This window comes from Heloderma suspectum, chromosome 5 (assembly GCF_057233095.1).
Source record: "Heloderma suspectum isolate Gila_16-S chromosome 5, 16-S_ref, whole genome shotgun sequence".
Taxonomy (NCBI): Eukaryota; Metazoa; Chordata; class Lepidosauria; order Squamata; family Helodermatidae; genus Heloderma; species Heloderma suspectum.
In genome coordinates, this window is record NC_139462.1 from 190,306,421 (window position 1) to 190,323,686 (window position 17,266).

General features: G+C 42.4%; 1 protein-coding gene across 26 annotated transcripts in view; it reads left to right on the forward strand.

Annotated features, from left to right (window-relative positions):
- Positions 1-17,266, forward strand: part of ICA1 (islet cell autoantigen 1) — a 103,332-nt gene that overhangs the window by 23,648 nt on the left and 62,418 nt on the right. For 21 of the 26 annotated variants that reach the window (XR_014792386.1, XR_014792385.1, XR_014792387.1 and 18 more), the window contains 3 exons: positions 2,297-2,369; positions 6,927-7,050; positions 11,134-11,332. Coding sequence is in view for 22 of the 26 variants with exons in the window: in XM_084858727.1 (XP_084714853.1) it covers positions 2,297-2,369; positions 6,927-7,050; positions 11,134-11,332 (396 nt within the window). In the remaining 4 variants the exon portion in view is untranslated. Of the gene's footprint in view, positions 1-891; positions 1,112-2,296; positions 2,370-6,926; positions 7,051-11,133; positions 11,333-17,266 lie in introns of those variants that run through there. The other 5 variants (XR_014792384.1, XM_084858714.1, XM_084858713.1 and 2 more) reach the window with 1 other exon arrangement.

Sequence of the window (17,266 nt, forward strand, 5' to 3'; positions counted from 1 at the left end):
GTCGTTTTTAGTGCACAAAAAGTGTACACTTTTTAGTACTTTATTGCTCTGCTCTCTTCTGTTTTTTTTTTCTTCATTGGCCTTAACTTCTGAGCTAAAGATAACAGTGAGTACTTTCTGCTAAATAGGTCTTCGTGGTGGCTTGCTAAAGTTTTTGCTGTGGCAACATTTGAGGGCCCTGGCCTTGTATAGGTAACATTAAGCTCCTCTGTGTTGTTCACACTAAACAAAGCTTTACCTACCTATACTTGAAATCTTACTATATTATGGATGATGATGCAACTCAAAGAACTTTTGTTCACTTAAAGTCTGCTGCAAGAAGGAAAGAAATGCTATCCAAAGAGGAAAAAGCGAAGCATTTTCTTTTTTGCTTTCTTCCTCTCTTACATTTACCGTCACATGTAGCATTTACTGTCTCCTTAAGAACATGCTGCTCTTAAGGAGGCAGTAGTGTGACCACTCTGGACCCAGTGGTATTAGACACCTACCACCCAGTTGCAAATACCCCCTTTTTAGGGAAGGTTCTGGAGAGGGTAGTGGCAGAACAACTGCAGGCAGTCTTGGAGGGTACTGATTATCTAGACCCATTTCCATCTGGGTTTCATCCTGGTTACGAGTCTGAATCAGCCTTGGTCACCTTGATGGATGACCTTCATTGAGAGAGGGACGGGGGAGTGCAACCCTGTTAGTTTTGCTCGATCTCTCATTGGCTTTTGATACCATTTACCATGGTATCCTCCTGGATCGACTCTGTGGGATGGGTATCAGAGGCACTGCATTAAAGTTGTTCCAGTCCTACCTGCAGGGCCGATTTCAGACAGTAACATTGGGTGACCGTTCCTCAGCCCCTTGGCAATTGAGCTATGGGGTTCTGCAGTGTACCATCTTGTCCCCAACATTATTTAACATCTATATGAAGCCGATGGGAGCGGTCATTAGGGGATTTGGAGCCAAGTGCCATCAGTATGCTGATGACACACAACTCTATCTCTCTGTGACATCTGAATCAGGAGAGGCTGTGAAAGTACTGGACCAATGCCTGAACTCAGTAATGGGCTTGCTGAGGGCCAATAAACCGAAACTGAATCCTGGCAAGATGGAAGCCCTGTGGGTGAGTGGTTCCTGAGTCCAGGAGATAGGCTCATTGCCTGTTCTGGATGGGGTTGCACTCCCTCTGAAAGATCAGGTCTATAGTTTGGGGGTACTCCTAGATTCATCATTGTTGCTGGAAGCCCAAGTGGCCATGGCTGCTCGGAGTGCCTTTTACCAGCTTTGGCTGTTCACCAACTATGGCCTCTCCTGGACAGGGTAGTGGTACAGGTGCTAGTAACTTCAAGACTGGATTACTGCAATGCACTCTATCTGGGGCTGCCCTTAAGGCTGCTCCAGAACCTGGAGCTAGCGCAGAACGCAGCAGCTCAGCTGTTGTTGGGAGCTTCCCCTTTCTGTCATGTAACTCCTCTGCTGAGGGAACTGCACTGGTTGCCTATTTGCTACTGGGCCAGGTTTAAGGTTTTAATGCTAGTGTACAAAGCTCTAAACAACTTGGGACCAGGATACTTGGGACCTGAGAGAGAGCCTTCTCCTTTACCAACCTGCCCGATAACTGAGGTCATTGGAGGGCTTGCTCCTGGTGGTTCTCCGTGGACCTATGGCCCAGTTGGAGTCCACCAGGAGAAGAGCCTTTAACGTGGTGGCCCCCTTTGGAATTCCCTGCCCCTGGAGGTCAGGCAGGCACCAACATTGCGTTGTTTCTGCTGCCTCCTAAAAACACATTGGTCCAGGAGCCATTCCTGAATTGACCAGTTACAGTTTTTATTGGCATTGTGTTTTTTAAACAAGTGTAATTTTAATACAGTGTTTTAATCTTTTTATTATTTTACTGTTTGTGTGTGTGTGTGTGTGTGTTCACCGCTCTGAAATCTGTTCTAGAAATGGAGCGGTATATAAATATTGTAAATAAATAAATAAATACACAAACAAACAACTCACTCACTTACTTACTCCCTGGAAGATAAAATAGGCATAAATGCCCATGAGACAAACTTATTTGATCAGACCATCTCACATGCTGTGTTGTTTGTGTAGGTTTTATATTAGGAAATTCTGCATGTATGATTTTGTATGTGGGTAGAAAATATGATGATTTCATAGTGCAAGGAAAGCTAATAAGGTTTCAGAAGCAATATATTATTTAAGGTGAACTGTAGTTTAATACAGTGCCGAGTTAGGAAAAAATGTCCTTTCTGTGTTTCAACAGATCTTATACTTGCTTTGTATTTTATTTTCATTTCAGCTTTTCCATTCAATTCAGAGGACGTGCATGGATTTACTTAAAGCAATTGAACTATATCAAAAAAGGATTTGTTGTAAGTATGTTTAGCTGTGTTTAGCTTCATGTGGCTCCCTTTTCAGCCTAACAGTGCAAATCCTATACAGTGGTGAAAAAACATTTGTGAACCCCTTAAGATTGTCAGATATTTCCAACCTAAAATCTTATTAGACCTTAATCTAACCCCATAATCTTAGATAAAGGATTTATCTAGGATTAAATAAATGACACCCAAACATGATGCTTTTTCAACGTTTATGTATCCACAACTGATTCGACATTCAATATCTGTGTGTGAACTTTTAGATTCAGTAACCTGGTGGCACCCCCTTGAACAGCAAGGACTTCAAGTAAGCATTGCCTGTAACTGTTTGTCAGTTCCTCCCATCAGTTTTGAGGAGTTTGGGCCCATTCCTCTTATAAAACTGCTTCAACTCAGTAACATTTGAGGGCTTCCTTGCATGAACAGCTCGCTTCAGGTCCTGCCACAACATTTGATGGGGTTTAGGTCTGGATATTGACTAAGCCATTCTAAAACATGGAATGTCTTCTTCTGCAGCCATTCTTTTGTAGATCTGCTTGTATGTTTAGGATCATTGTCGTGTTTCATGACCCACTTTCAGTTCAGCATCATCTCACAGACGGATGGCCTGACATTCTTCTCTAGAATCTTCTGATAGACTGCAGAAGTCATGGTTGTGTCAATGATGGCAAGCGTCCAGGTCCTGAGGCAGCAAAGCAGGCCCAAACCATCACATTGCCACCACCATGCTTGACAGTTGGGATGGAGTTCTTCTGTTCGCATTCAGTGTTTTTTTTGCCAAACAAAACATTTCTCATTGATGCCAGAAAATTCTACCTTTGACTCATCTGTCCAGAGAACATTGTCCCAGAAGTCTTGGGGATCATCTATGTGATCTTTAGCGAACTTCAGACAGGCAGCAATATTCTTTTTAGAGAGCAGTGGTTTCCTCCAGGCTATCCTCCCATGAACACCATTCTTGTTCAGTCTCTTTCTGATTGTTGAGTCATGAACACTCACATTAGCCAAGGCAAGAGTGGCCTGCAGGTGCTTGGATATTATTCTGGGGTTCATTTTGACTTCCTGGATGATGCATTGGTTTGTTCTTGGAGAGATTTTGGTAGGATGACCGCTCCTGGGTAGAATGATTGTGGTCTTGAACTTTCTTCATTTGTAGACAGTCTGACAGTGGATTGGTGGAGCCCAAATCCTTAGAAATGGTTTTGTAATCCTGTCTAGAATGATGAGCAGCAATAATTGCTTTTCTGAAGTTTTCAGAGATGTCTTTTGATCGTGGCATGACGTGTTTCCACACAACCATATGATGAAAACCAAACTCACAAAGTTTCTGATCCTTTTATAGGGTTGGACCTCCTAAACTCACCCCTGAAGAACTACCTAATTACTTAAACACCTGATTCTACCTAATTAAAAAGGTAAAAGGTGTCCCCAACCAGTCGTGTCTGACTCTAGGGTGTGGTGCTCATCTCCATTTCTAAGCCGAAGAGTCAGCGCTGTCCAAAGACGCTTCCGTGGTCATGTGGCCGGCATGACTGTACACCGAGGTGCACGGAACACTGTTACTTCTCCCACCGAAGCAGTACCTATTTATCTACTTGCAATTTCTTGCTTTCGAACTGCTAGGTTGGCAGGAGCTGGGACTGAAGACGGGAGCTCACTCCGTCACGTGGCACTTGGGTCTCAAACTGCTGTCCTGCTGACCTTCCGCTCTGCAGTTCAGCGTCTTAACCACTAAGCCACCGCGGCCCTTTCTACCTAATTACTTAAACACATTAAGGCTAAGGGAAATGTCCAGTTGTGATAGTATATAAAGCTTGGAGATAAGTCCAAACTATACATTATGATGCAGAAGACACATGAATCAAAGAAAAGGCAGAAGTGCTCAATTCCTACTTTGGCTCAGTCTTCTCCCAAAAGAGGGTCTATGACCCCCCTGGCAAAGGCGAAGTACAGGCTGAAGGGGCAGGATTGCAGCTTGAGATTGATAGGCATATGGTCAAGGAACACAGAATTACTTTGAATGAGTTCAAATCTCCAGGGCCAGATGAACTGTACCCTAGAGTAATAAAGGAACTGGCAGAAGAACTCTCAGAACCACTGTCGATTATCTTTGAGCAATCATGGAGGACGGGGGAAGTGCCAGATGACTGGAGGAGGGCTAATGTTACTCCTATCTTCCAAAAGGGTAAAAAGGAGCAACCTGGGAACTATAGACCAGTCAGTCTGACCTCAATCCCTGGGAAAATTCTGGAGCAGATGATAAAGCAATCCATCTGTAAGTACCTTGAAAACAATGCAGTGATTACTCGAAGCCAACATGGATTTGTCAAGAAGAAATCCTGCCAGACAAATCTGATCTCATTTTTTGATCGGATAACCTCTCGCGGACTGTGGGAATGCTGTGGACATAATATACCTCGACTTCAGCAAAGCTTTTGACAAAGTGCCCCATGATATCCTGATGAGCAAACTAGCTCAAAGTGGGCTAGAGGAAACAACGATCTGGTGGATCCACAGTTGGCTACAGAATCAGACTCAAAGAGTGCTTATCAATGGGATCTTCTCAACCTGGGGAGAGGTAACGAGCAGGGCACCACAGGGCTTAGTCCTGGGCCCAGTGCTCTTCAACATTTTTATTAATGACTTGGAGGAGGAGGTGCAGGGAATGCAGATCAAATTTGCAGATGACACAGAATTGGGCAGGATAGCTAATACTTTGGAAGACAGAAACAAAATTCAAAGTGATCTGGATAGGCTGGAGTGCTGGGCAGAAAACAACAGAATGACATTTAATAGGGATAGATGCCAAGTTCTGCACCTAGGAAAAAGAAACCACATGCAGTTACAAGATGGGGGATACGTGGCTCAACAACACTACAAGCGAGAAGGATCTTGGAATTGTTGTCGATCACAAGCTGAATATGAGCCAACAATGTGATGTGGCTGCAAAAAAGGCCAATGCTCTTTTGGGCTGCATTAATAGAAGCATAGCTTCCAAATCCCAAGAAGTAGTATTTCCCCTCTACTCAGCACTGGTTAGGCTTCATCTGGAGTACTGTGTCCAGTTCTGGGCACCGCACTTTAAAGGATGCAGACAAACTGGAGAAGGTTCAGAGGAGGGCAACAAAGATGATCAGGGGACTGGAAACAAAGCCCTATGAAGAGAGACTGAAAGAACTGGACATGTTTGGCCTTGAGAAGACAAGACTGGGGGGAGATATGATAGCGCTCTTCAAATACTCGAAAGGTTGTCACAGAGAGGAAGGCCAGGATCTCCTCTCGATCATTCCAGAATGCAGGACATGGAATAATGGGCTCAAGTTACAGGAAGCCAGATTCCGGCTGAACATCAGGAAACACTTCCTGACTGTTAGAGCAATACGACAATGGAACCAATTCCCTAGGGAGGTAATGGGCTCTCCCACACTGGAGGCATTCAAGATCAGGCTGGACAGCCATCTGTCAGGGATGCTCTGACTTGGATTCCTGCATTGACCAGGGGGTTGGACCTGATGGTCTTGTAGGTCCCTTCCAACCCTACTATTCTGTGATTCTATGATCTCCTGACTTTTTAAAAAAACTGAAAAGCAGCCTCAGAGGCTGTGATGGGGAGCAGGGAGAAGGAGGAGGGGAAGCTATTTAACCTTTCCCTTCCAGTTGTTTCTTTGTTCAGATTCAGGCCTCCAAGCTTCTTTCTTACCCATGAGCGAATAGATAGGGGGACCCAGATATTTTGTCCTACGAAGAGAGAAGCAGTATAGGGAAAAGCAATTTTGAGGGGAAGGTAAAGGGTTAAGCAGCTCCTTTCCTCTGCCATCCCTCTGCTTGAAGTAGCACCTTGCTACAAACTGCTTTTCAGTTAAAAAAGCAAACCATTGGGAGATTGTAATGTAATGGGTAACTTCTGCTTTCTCCCTCATGTTCACTTATATGTGTGGTCCTGGGATTGAGGGACATGTAATGCCCTGCTCTGCCCCTGTGATGCTTTTATAAATAGCATGATGAGTGCTTTTAAAACATGTTCTTAATTTAAATACAACCCCTGTAGAATCAAATCCTCAAAAAAAAATTATATATATATACAGAAGGGATAGAATTAAGGGGCAAGTCTGAGCTTTTAAATCAGCATCCAATTCACAGGAGCCACGTGAACGTCCGTCACTTGAGCAACAGATTCAAAGAGCTGAGTGTCTAAAACAATCAAGGGAAATTCTAGGTATTGTAGTTGGGTCACGGTACTCTACTTCATCTGATGTCACCAAGCTTATACCTCTATTCAAGCAAAAAAATAAACATTCGCCTGTTGCCATTTCAGCTTAGAGGTCATTTTGCAGTTCTTATTACATTACACTGAGCCTGTGAAGGGATGTGCTGAAGTGAACTGGATCTTCTGTTTCGTAAGTGCAGGAGAGGCGTGAAGGTTAATTAGAAATTGCAGGGTGTGTGTGTGTGTGTGTTGAGTTATGCTGTGTTTCTTGTGACATTACCCCACTTAACAAAATATAGTGTAATAAGCCTAGTTATGTTTCATTACATTCTTTTATATCTTAGTTCTGTCTCAGGAAGAAAATGAATTAGGAAAATTTCTCCGATCCCAAGGTTCTCAGGATAAAACCAGAGCAGGCAAGATGATGCAAGCTACGGGAAAAGCCCTCTGCTTTTCTTCTCAACAAAGGTATGTTTGACCAGATGGAGTTTATTATTGAGACCTCCTGTCTGGAATAGTTCATCAGCCCTTCCCTGCCTTTAGATGCAAGCCCACATACATTTCTTTCTTTGCCTCCAGCCTTCTAGCAGCCCTTATGAGAAAAAGCAGGAAGGTAGCTTGGTCAGCAACGCTCTTTGGCTGTGCCTTCAATCTGCTTTTTGAGTCTTTGTGGCTTTCCCCCCATCCTTTGCTTTAAGAACATAACATATGAACATAAGAAGAGCCGTGCTGGATCAGACCAAGGGTCCATCTAGTCCAGCGTTCTGTTCACACAGCGGCCGCAGCTCTTTGCCCTTATTTATTTATTATATCCTGTCCTTCCTCCAAGGAGTAAAAGGCAGTTTATGATTTCTAACCCCTCCCATTTTATCCTCACTGCAGCCTGTGAGGTACGTTAGGCTGAGAGAGAGAGAGAGAGAGAGAGAGAGAGACTGGCCCAGGATCTCCCAATGAGAGCTTCATGGATAAATAGGGCTTTGAACCTGCGTCTCCCTGATCCTAGTCCAACACTCTAACCTCTGTTCCATACAGCAGGGGTAAGCAAATGGTGCCCTTCAGATGTTTTGGACTACATCATTCCCAGTCCCATGCTATTTGGACCTGATGGGAGTTGTAGTCCAAAACATCTGGAGAGTACCAGGTTGCCTACCTCTGCCATACGAGCTCTCTTCCTGCCTTCTCTCTGAATCCTGTTCAGTCTGTTTACCTATACCTTGCCTTTTCTCCTTTACCTTCTCATTTAGTGCTAGGAGAATAGTCAGAAATGAAAAGGATTAATCTGTCCTCCAGTTTGGAAGACAGAGCCTATGGAACTTCTATCCCCTTCTGAAGGGGAGTTCCCTTCTGATTTCCAGCTCCGCTTCCTAACAAAGAAGATTGAGTGTCTTGGGATCTGCAGCCTTAAAGCCAGGATTTGGGGTCAACATTTTCTTCTCATCAGAAGGTTCATCTCCATCCAATCCTGGGTGCCCTACTGATCAGATCCTTTGTCTAGAGGCATCTGGTCACTCATTGCATCTTCCAGGGTCTGAAGGATCACAGCTTTGTTAGGCCGCAGGATGAAGGAGCTAGCCTTCTCTGGCTTCAGCATCTGGGAGTCATTCTGGCCACAGTTCAGGGGAGAAGGTTGTCAATGGCTACTAGTCCTGATACCTCCAGTATCAGCAGCAGTAGGCCTATGTACACCAGTTGCTGGGCAACATGGGCGGGAAGGTCCTGTTGCACTCATGTCGTGCTTGGGGGTTTCCTGCAGCCACTGTGTGAACAGAATGCTGGACGAGATGGACCTTGGTCTGATCCGCCATGGTTCTTCTTATGGTCTTACGTTCTACCCGTCTTCTCTCCAGGCAACCAGTGGTGAAGCTAGGTAATTTTAGACCCTGGGCCTAATGTTTTTATGGGGGGCCCTTTAGATGGCTACATGTATTGCTTCTTTTGTGAAGCACACAGCTAACACTTCTCTTCCCTCTACCTTCAACCACCATTTCATGCTTTACAATGGTTTCTACATTCCTGAATGTTAGAAACAGTCGTAAAGCACAATACCACATCTGCTTGCCAACCCTGATTTAATGAAAAATACTCTGACCGTGTGCAGTTTTGCATTTTAAACTCAATTTATAGCGCCATCATGATTACAGGTATAAAACAGAGTTTGCTTCTGATGCCCCCATCACATCACTCTCTGGGTGGTCTATTGGGGGGGGCGGGCTACAGAGCCCTGGACTTTGGTCCTGAGGTCCCGCCCTGGCTGCACCACTGCAGAAAACTATGCGCTTTAAGCACCTTTGCACATCTATGCAAACCCTCCAGGCTTTGGTAGAGCATGTCATGGATGCTAAGCTCTCCCACTGAGTAATGAGGCAGCAGAGACTTGCTGTGCAATCCACAAACTGTTTATTCAGCTAATAGCACCTCTTCACCTCTGAAGTGACTACAAAAGCTTAGAGCTGTCCTTTAGGCCTAATTTGCAATGTAAATCTTTTGCTAAAAGAGCTACTGAAAGCAAGTCAGCTGCCTTTCAACTCTGGATGGGTTTCCTGCCATGGTCCACTAGCTTTCTCTGAGCTCCTGCCTTCAGGGAGGATCCTTCTGGCCCAACTTCTGACGGGCAGCCAATCTGGTGTGACGCCTCCCACCTCCTCTTCTCAATTCCACCTGCTTAAGTCAGCAGCAAGTTCTGGCATCCGTCAATCCTGAAGTACCCTCCCCTTCCTCGACCGATGCTAGTCTACTTAGATGGTGTCACATTGCCAGATGTTGATAGCCTTGGACAGAGTAGAAAAAGTTCATTCTAGTACCAGTCCTATCTTCTATAATTATGTATAAATGATACGTGAACTGGCAAGATTAGAATAGAAAACACAATAAAGGGAGAGTTCTTTGTGTCTCCTAATGTTTAGGGAGATACTATACTGAATTATGTGTAGGTCACCCGGGTGTGTCTCAACTGGAATTCAGGGTTGATGTAATCCTCTGATTTCTGGTTAAATCAGCTAAGCTCCAGTTTAAATGGTGAGTGAATTTATCTCATGATGAGCTGCTGTAACTCTAGGAAGTGATGGCAGAAGAAAGGAAGTGAGAGATTTTAGTAACCCATGCTGCATACTGAGAGCTGTCCAAGTGTGTGATTGGAGGAATGTTTTTTTTGACCTCTGGGTGGAATAGGAACCATATTTCAGCAACCGCAAGAGGGAACTTTCAACTTGCTTTAACCAGAGTGGTTCCATTCCTTTGAAGACTCCTCCTGTTAGCCACATGGTTGATAATTCTTAACTTGTGTCTGAATGTTAAATATTAGATGCTTCACCTCATCATCAACATATTGTGCAAATTAATTATGACTGTTTCTGATGGTTTAAATATTCTCTATTAGCTGTAATCCTATGCTCACTTACCTGGGAGTAAGCCCCATTGAACTCATTGGGACTTACTTCTGGGTAGATGGGTATATGATCAAACTGTTGATTGGTTAAATTTAAATATCTACAGATTATGGAACTTGCCATAAAAGTGCAGTTTTAAGGATTCTGAAGGAAAGTTTCAGTTTCTGAGAATGAAACAGTTAACTATTATTTTCTGGTAGTGAGAGACAGGCAGTCTCTAATATTTTAATATACCCAAAGCAAAATGCTTTAAAAATGAGCATTTAGTATTGTGAAAGATCTAGGGATTTATATAAATTGATTTTGAGTTTAGCTGATCACCATTAGCTACATTTGGCTCCTTTGCTAGAATGAAAGCCATAGTAAGTTCATTCTGAAAGCCAAAATAATTACATGGTTTACATACTAGAGGAAAGGAAAAGGCAATTTTAACATTTCTTATTCGTTGTCACAGGGGGGAAACAACTTGTACATTGTATATGGCACAATTCCAAAGTCCAGAATCTTTTTTATTGTTAGCCCTACCATTTCATCAGAAGCTCATTTTTAACCTATAATTAAATGATCCATTGACTGATCATCTGCTGCGTTTCAATTTATAGAATTTAAAACTGGCAGCCCTGAAATTATCTCTAGAGTTAGCTTACCTGTGTTGTATTGTATATCATATTATTTCTGAAATAGGTGCATTCATTGTCTTCCTGTAGCTGAATTTTTCTGATGATATATTGGCACTTTCTCTAGGAATTGAAAAACAAAAGGGAAGAAAGCAACAACTGAAAACCCACTAGAAAAATATTTGGGATCAGCTAGATTAGATTTGGCAATCATGGTTCTTGCCTAGAGAAATTATGTGTAACGGACTTGTGAAAATTTCAGTAGAGTAGACCATTTTAATCATGACTAACTTAAGTCCCACTGATTTCAGTGGGTATACTTATAGGATTAAGTGTGGGTCCATCCCATTGTCTTAAATGTTGCCATCCGAAATGAGCCTTGAAGGTTTCTGTCTATTCTAGTTTGCTTAGTGACATACCTTAATGCATTTCCTTTCCACTGACTCTTTGTTTCTTTGGTTTGCTACTTAAAATGAGGTCTAAAAAGGTTTATTTAGTTTTGTTTTCAGAAGTCTCTACACTTTGCTTTGTGGGTTTTTCCCCCACAGGTTGGCATTGCGCACTCCTTTGTGCAGACTATACCAAGAAGTGGAGACATTTAGATACAGAGCCATTTCTGATACATGGTTGACGGTCAACCGAATGGAGCAATGCCGGACTGAATACCGGGGAGCTCTATTGTGGATGAAAGATGTGTCTCAAGAGCTGGATCCTGATCTTTACAAACAGATGGAGAAATTTAGGAAGGTATGAGGCTCCCCACAGTTTACTAGAGGGCATTGCTTGATGATGGTAATGGAGCATGGATTTAATTCCTCTGAGAAAAATATAATCCAATAGCTAGAAGATGAAATTAATCATAAACTGATCTTTACCATGTGGCAGAATACATTTCAACTGATTGGGAATATATTTTCCATGCCTGAAAGATATGGCAGCCAGAAATTGGGTTGGAACCCGGATCTGCTTTCTGAGGGTGGAAGGGCTCTGCTCATGGAAAGTTCCTCCACCCAATTTTAGGGATCCCCCCTCCCTCCTGCACCACAGCTCACCCCATTCAGCAGGATCCCCTGACTCTCTGCCTTTTTAGGAGGCTGGGGCTGCCGTAGGGAGGAGGGGGCAGAGAAGTCCACTTCTGCCAACCCAGTAGCACATGCCTAAATCCAGTCCATTGTTCTTAAGTAACTGATGAGAACTAGATATTTATGTATTTATTTATTTTATTACATTTATATGCTGCCTTTTTTTTTGCTTGAAAGGTTCCCAAGGTGGCTTACATGATCCTCTTCTTCTCCATTTTATCCTCACAGCAACCCTGTGAGTTAGGTTAGACTGAGAGTCAGTGACTGGCCCAGAATCACCCAGTGAGCTTCATGGCGGAGTGGGGACTAGAGCCCGGCTCTCCCGAGCCCCAGTCCAACACTCTAACCACTACACCACACTGGCTGTAGGGTTTTTATATTAACATATATATTCTGTTTTTTGTTAATAGCTTAAGCATTACCATATTAGCTATATCTTCAGGGTGCCAAGAACAGCTACCAAGAACTATTGCCTTGGACTTTTAAGGAAAGGTGGAATATAAATGTTTTAAATGCGTACCCCAAAGAGGATCCAAGCAGACTGTGCTGTCCCAATAAAACTATTGGTTGCTAGCTTTGTTCTTTGGTTGATTCTGCCTCTGTACCCAGCTGGTCCAACCCTCCTAAGCTGCCCATTGCTTAAGACTTTCAGGTCATAACCCAATGAAGGTACCTGTATCTTTAGGAACCTGGCTGAATAATCCCCGGAGATGGGCAAATGACACTTGTGCCTGCTTTGGTTGCTGGATACCATACGAAGATTGTTGATTGACGCAAAACTGAATGGCAGACCTGCATATCTGGACCATATGTCCTGCCATCACTTCTGAGGCTAAGAAGCTCTTGGTTTGTCCAGTGGTTCTGTCCTGCATTGGGAGCCACACAAATCCCTATTCTGTTGATATGGAATTATTGTAGTAAAGTCAACAGTGGATACACTTGGCCATTAAAGCAGCTGAAAGTGGACAATAGTTTCTAAGATCTCTAGATGTTGGAATCTCCGTATACAGTCACTTCTTAAAATAATTGATTGTCCATGCTTAATTAATGTTATCTAAAATTTAGCACTGAACTAGAGTGATAAACTGCCTCCTGAAGTATGGATTTTGAAAACAGCAGATCTTAAATACAGTTTTCAACCATTTGTATTGTATTTTTGCAGTGTGTTCATGAAGTATTTTTGTTAGGACTGTTGGTAAATTCATGAGAATAAAATTATTTGATATCATTGTAGGTCTGATTTAATTATATTATTGATAACACATATAAAAGAAGGAAAGACTTAAATATGGTATTTAAAATGCTTTCAGAGATGGCCTTGCAGATATAATTTATGCCTTCCTGGTGTAATTTACATAACAGGAAATAACTTGTATTTGAGATGAGAAATCAATAAAATTAATATCTCAGCAGTTTTTTAAAAAAAGAATAGCAACACACATCAGATAGGTTTTAATGCTGCTTGAAAACTCTTTGGGTTATCGTTTTTTGAGGAAGAAAAAAACATTTTATAAAACTTTATGAGACCATAAGCACAACAGGTTGTGTAGTAAGTGGAGGGGAGGGAAGGCTTGTAGTTAGATAAATGAGAGGCAGTCTAGTGTAATTTGATGCCAGTGATCTGTAGCAGTGAGTCAAAGAGAGTATTGAAAACACGAAGAGCAGCCATATGTTTCATTCACATGTGGTAGGGTGTGTGTGTGTGTGTGTGTGTGTGTGTTCAACTCTTGGTCTTAGAACCCAGTACAAGAAAAAACGTTTTTAAATTTTACGATTTTGGATTCTGAGGCTGTGTTTAGTATGCAACTTACTGTTAGAACTAGCTGTAATACAAACTATCAAGCTAAGCATCCTGTAATTTTGAAGTAGCTAATTCTCTCATCCAGGTACTAAGTTTTTCATGGTGTATCCTGGAAATGGTGGTGGATGTTTGTATTGATTCACAGTTGAATAAGCGAACATCATGATTTGTACTTGATGAGAATTAGGAAAACTACGGCTGTGTTCAGATTTCTGCAGTTTTGACGGAACATTGGAGCTGCCTTTTGTTTTTGAGTTTGCAACCCTGAAATGTGCCACTGTGTGGCAGTATTTTACTGAATGTTTCAAGTTATTTTTGAGACTTCTATCAAACAAGGGAGACTACACTGTAGGCCTTTGTTCAGGAGGTTGTACATGTGTGCTAGGAAAACAAAACCTGTACATTCGTAGTGCCACGTCTGCTATTAGTTAAATCGTGCTGAGTTCAGCTTCATGGCATTATATTGGGGTGGGGGAGTGGGGGGACACTGTGGCATTACATTATTAGAACATTCTTAGTGCTGTCATATTTGTGACTATTTCAGTTTTTGAATGAAGCCATTTGTTGTACTTAGAACACTTGGGATGGGATCCAGATTTAGTCACAGCCCAGTTTGGATGTCACAACAACACAGTTTTTTGTGTTTTTTTTTAAACTGTGGGCTGTTATGAATGAAGCAAGAGCAAGCTAGTTCCCGCTGCCCAATTACTCCCGCTGGGGCTAAACAACCCAGGGATGCTCCGTCCCTTACAATCCAGTATTAGAGTGTCCCTGGATTGTTTAGCTTGTTCTTGCAGCAGGAGTGATTGGGTGGCAGGAACCAGAAGACTCATTTGCTCCCACTTTGTTCACAGGAACCCAGGGTTTAAAAAAAACTGAGTTGTGACATATGAAACAGGTCTGAGAGTAGACCCACTGAAATCAATGGGGTTTAAGTTAGTCATGACTGACTTATATCCCACTGATTTCAATGGATCTACTCTAAATATAATTGAATCTGAATCCAGCCATTCACCAGGAAAAAAAGCTACCTGGCATGCCTTATCTTTTCCCCAACTATTTAGCAACTATGGGCAACTATTTAGCTCAGAGTAGCACACCTTATTCTATGCTGGATAATATTTATTTTTATAAAAAGGAAGCTAGATCTGAATACACTGATACAGATGGATTTTCATGTATTTTTGCTGTGTGTCGGAGTGGGTAAGTTTCATAAAGCACAAATCTATTAATTAAAGCACCTATTGAAAAACTGTGTGTTCCATTTGGAGTTAGCACATCAGCACTACTATATTCCATAGCTCCTCTGCCTTTACCCTTGCTGTGCCCATGATGGCAAACCGATTACTTTGCATCCAGCAAACAATATATCTGTGTTCAGCTAGTTCTAGTACTGTATTGTTGCTGTTTTCCTCCAGTTTGATAACCAAAAATATTTTTGGGTACTGTTAACAAAGATCAAGAATCCTCGGTTTTGTGCTGCACTACAGGGAAGCTGCCACACTCCAGGTTCATGCCTATTTTGAGATTTATAATCACAGTCCTTGTGATTAAGGTGTTTTTTGAAATAGGTTACTGGGCCAAATTCCCATTGAGGAGCTACCTGGAGTGTGCATCTAATACTTGGTCTTTTAAAAATGGTTTTACAGAGTAGCATAAAGTTATTCTAAAAGTGTTTTGAATTATAGGTAGGCAATTTCAAAATATATGGTGTTTTGGTTCTCTAGGCCTCTCTCTTTCCCCCCTTTGTCTTTATTGTGCCAAACCAGAAGAAATGCCGGCCAGTCATTCCTCCTCTTCCTCTTTTCTTCTCCTCAATGGCAACATATAATTTCATACATTTTAGGCACTTCTTTTTTTTGTTCTTTCCACAAATTACATGGAACAACAGGAAGGATCTGCCTAACTGAACTTCATAGCTAACCTGTGCATGCTTCAGGTATGAAAGGAACTTAACAGCACCTTGCTAGCTAAAATATGAGCATTAATGAATGGTGACTTTCAGTATAGCAGTCTTTGTGCTCACTGCCTTATAATTACTGAGAATAACTAATTAGAAAACCTAAGAACTGCATTTCCATGAATCTTTTTCTTTTCTTTTTTTATGCATTAAGTTGGGGAAAATCCTTTCCCCTTTTTGCCTCAGATTTTACTGACCCTTTTCAACTCCTTGGGCTTTCATCAGCACAGACTGGTGGGTTTCCTCATGGCTGAGCATTACTGGCAGATGGGAATTCGTTGGTCCAACAGAGCTGCCATCAGTCATGTTTATAGGGGAAGTCTTAGGTGATTTTCCTACCTGTAAATGCACTCCTTTCTCCGTTCAGGCATCCATTTTGTTAGTAGGTTCCTGAAGTAGTCATGCTCTGTTACCAGTGGATGCCATTTTAAGTCCAGTGGTAGGCAAAGTTCTGTGTGCGTTCCACCATGCTGTGCAAGTAGAAAGTTTTGTTTGGGGCACACATTGCAGCATCCTAAGAATCTCACTATTCTAATCCTGGCTTGGGGGGGGGGGGAAGCCTTGCAAAATATCAGGTGTATTTCAGGGAGTGGAGTTGAGCAGGTCTATTGGTCAGGTGTGGGTCTTCAGAGCCCTGCATGGTACTTTGTCATGCTCCATGACTAGAAGACACTGAATAAATTAGGCAAATAAAAGAAATACATGCACCAGTGCAAAATGTATCCAAGTTACAAAATGTCCCTTTTTCTGGGTGCAGAATATAGTGGTGGTGAACATAAGAAGAGCCATGCTGGATCGGATCAAGGGTCCATCTAGTCCAGCATTCTGTTCACACAGCAGCCAACCAGCTGTTGACCAGGAACCCACAAGCAGGACACGAGCACAACAACACTCTCCCACCCATGTTCCCCTGCAACTGGTGTACATAAGCTCACAGCCTCTGGTACTGGAGGTACCACAAGACTAGTAGCCATTGATAGCCTTTTCCTCCAGGAATTTGTCTAACCCCCTTTTAAAGCCATCCAAGTTGGTGGCCATCGCTACATCCTGTGGTAGCAAATTCCATAGTTTAACTACGTGCTGTGTGAAGAAGTACTTCCTTTTATCTGTTTTTAGCTTCATGGGATGACCCCAGGTTCTAGTATTTTGAGAGAGGGAGAAAAATGTCTCCCTATCCACATTCTCCACACCATGCATAATTGTGTAGACCTCTGTCATGTCTCCCCTTACCCGCCCTTTTTCCAAGCTAAACAATCCCAGCTGTTGTAACATTCTCTCATAAGGGAGGTGCTTGAGCTCCTTGATCATTTTAGTTGCCCTTTTCTTCACTTTTTCTAACTTTACAATATCTTTTTTTAGGTGTGGTGACCAGAACTGTACAAAGTATTCCAAGTGTGGTCACACCATAGATTTGTATACGGGCAGTATAATATTGGCAGTTTTATTCTCAGTTCCTTTTCTAATTATGCCTAACATGGAGTTTGCGTTTTTTACAGCGGCCGCACACTGGGCTGACATTTTCATCGAGCTGTTCACCACAACCCCAAGATCTCTTTCTTGGTTGATCACTGCTAGCTCAGATCCCATCAGGTTATACTTGAAGTTGGGATTTTTTTGCCTCAACATGCATTACTTTACACTTGCTTACATTGAACTGCATTTGCCATTTAGGTTCCCGTTCTCCCAGTTTGGAGAGATCCTCTTGGAGCTCTTCACAATCCCTTTTTGTTTTAACCACCCTAAATCATTTGGTGTCATCCGCAAATGATTGGCCATTTCACTGCTCACTCCTAATTCGAGATCTTTATGAGCAGGTTAAAAAGCATTGGTCCTGACTC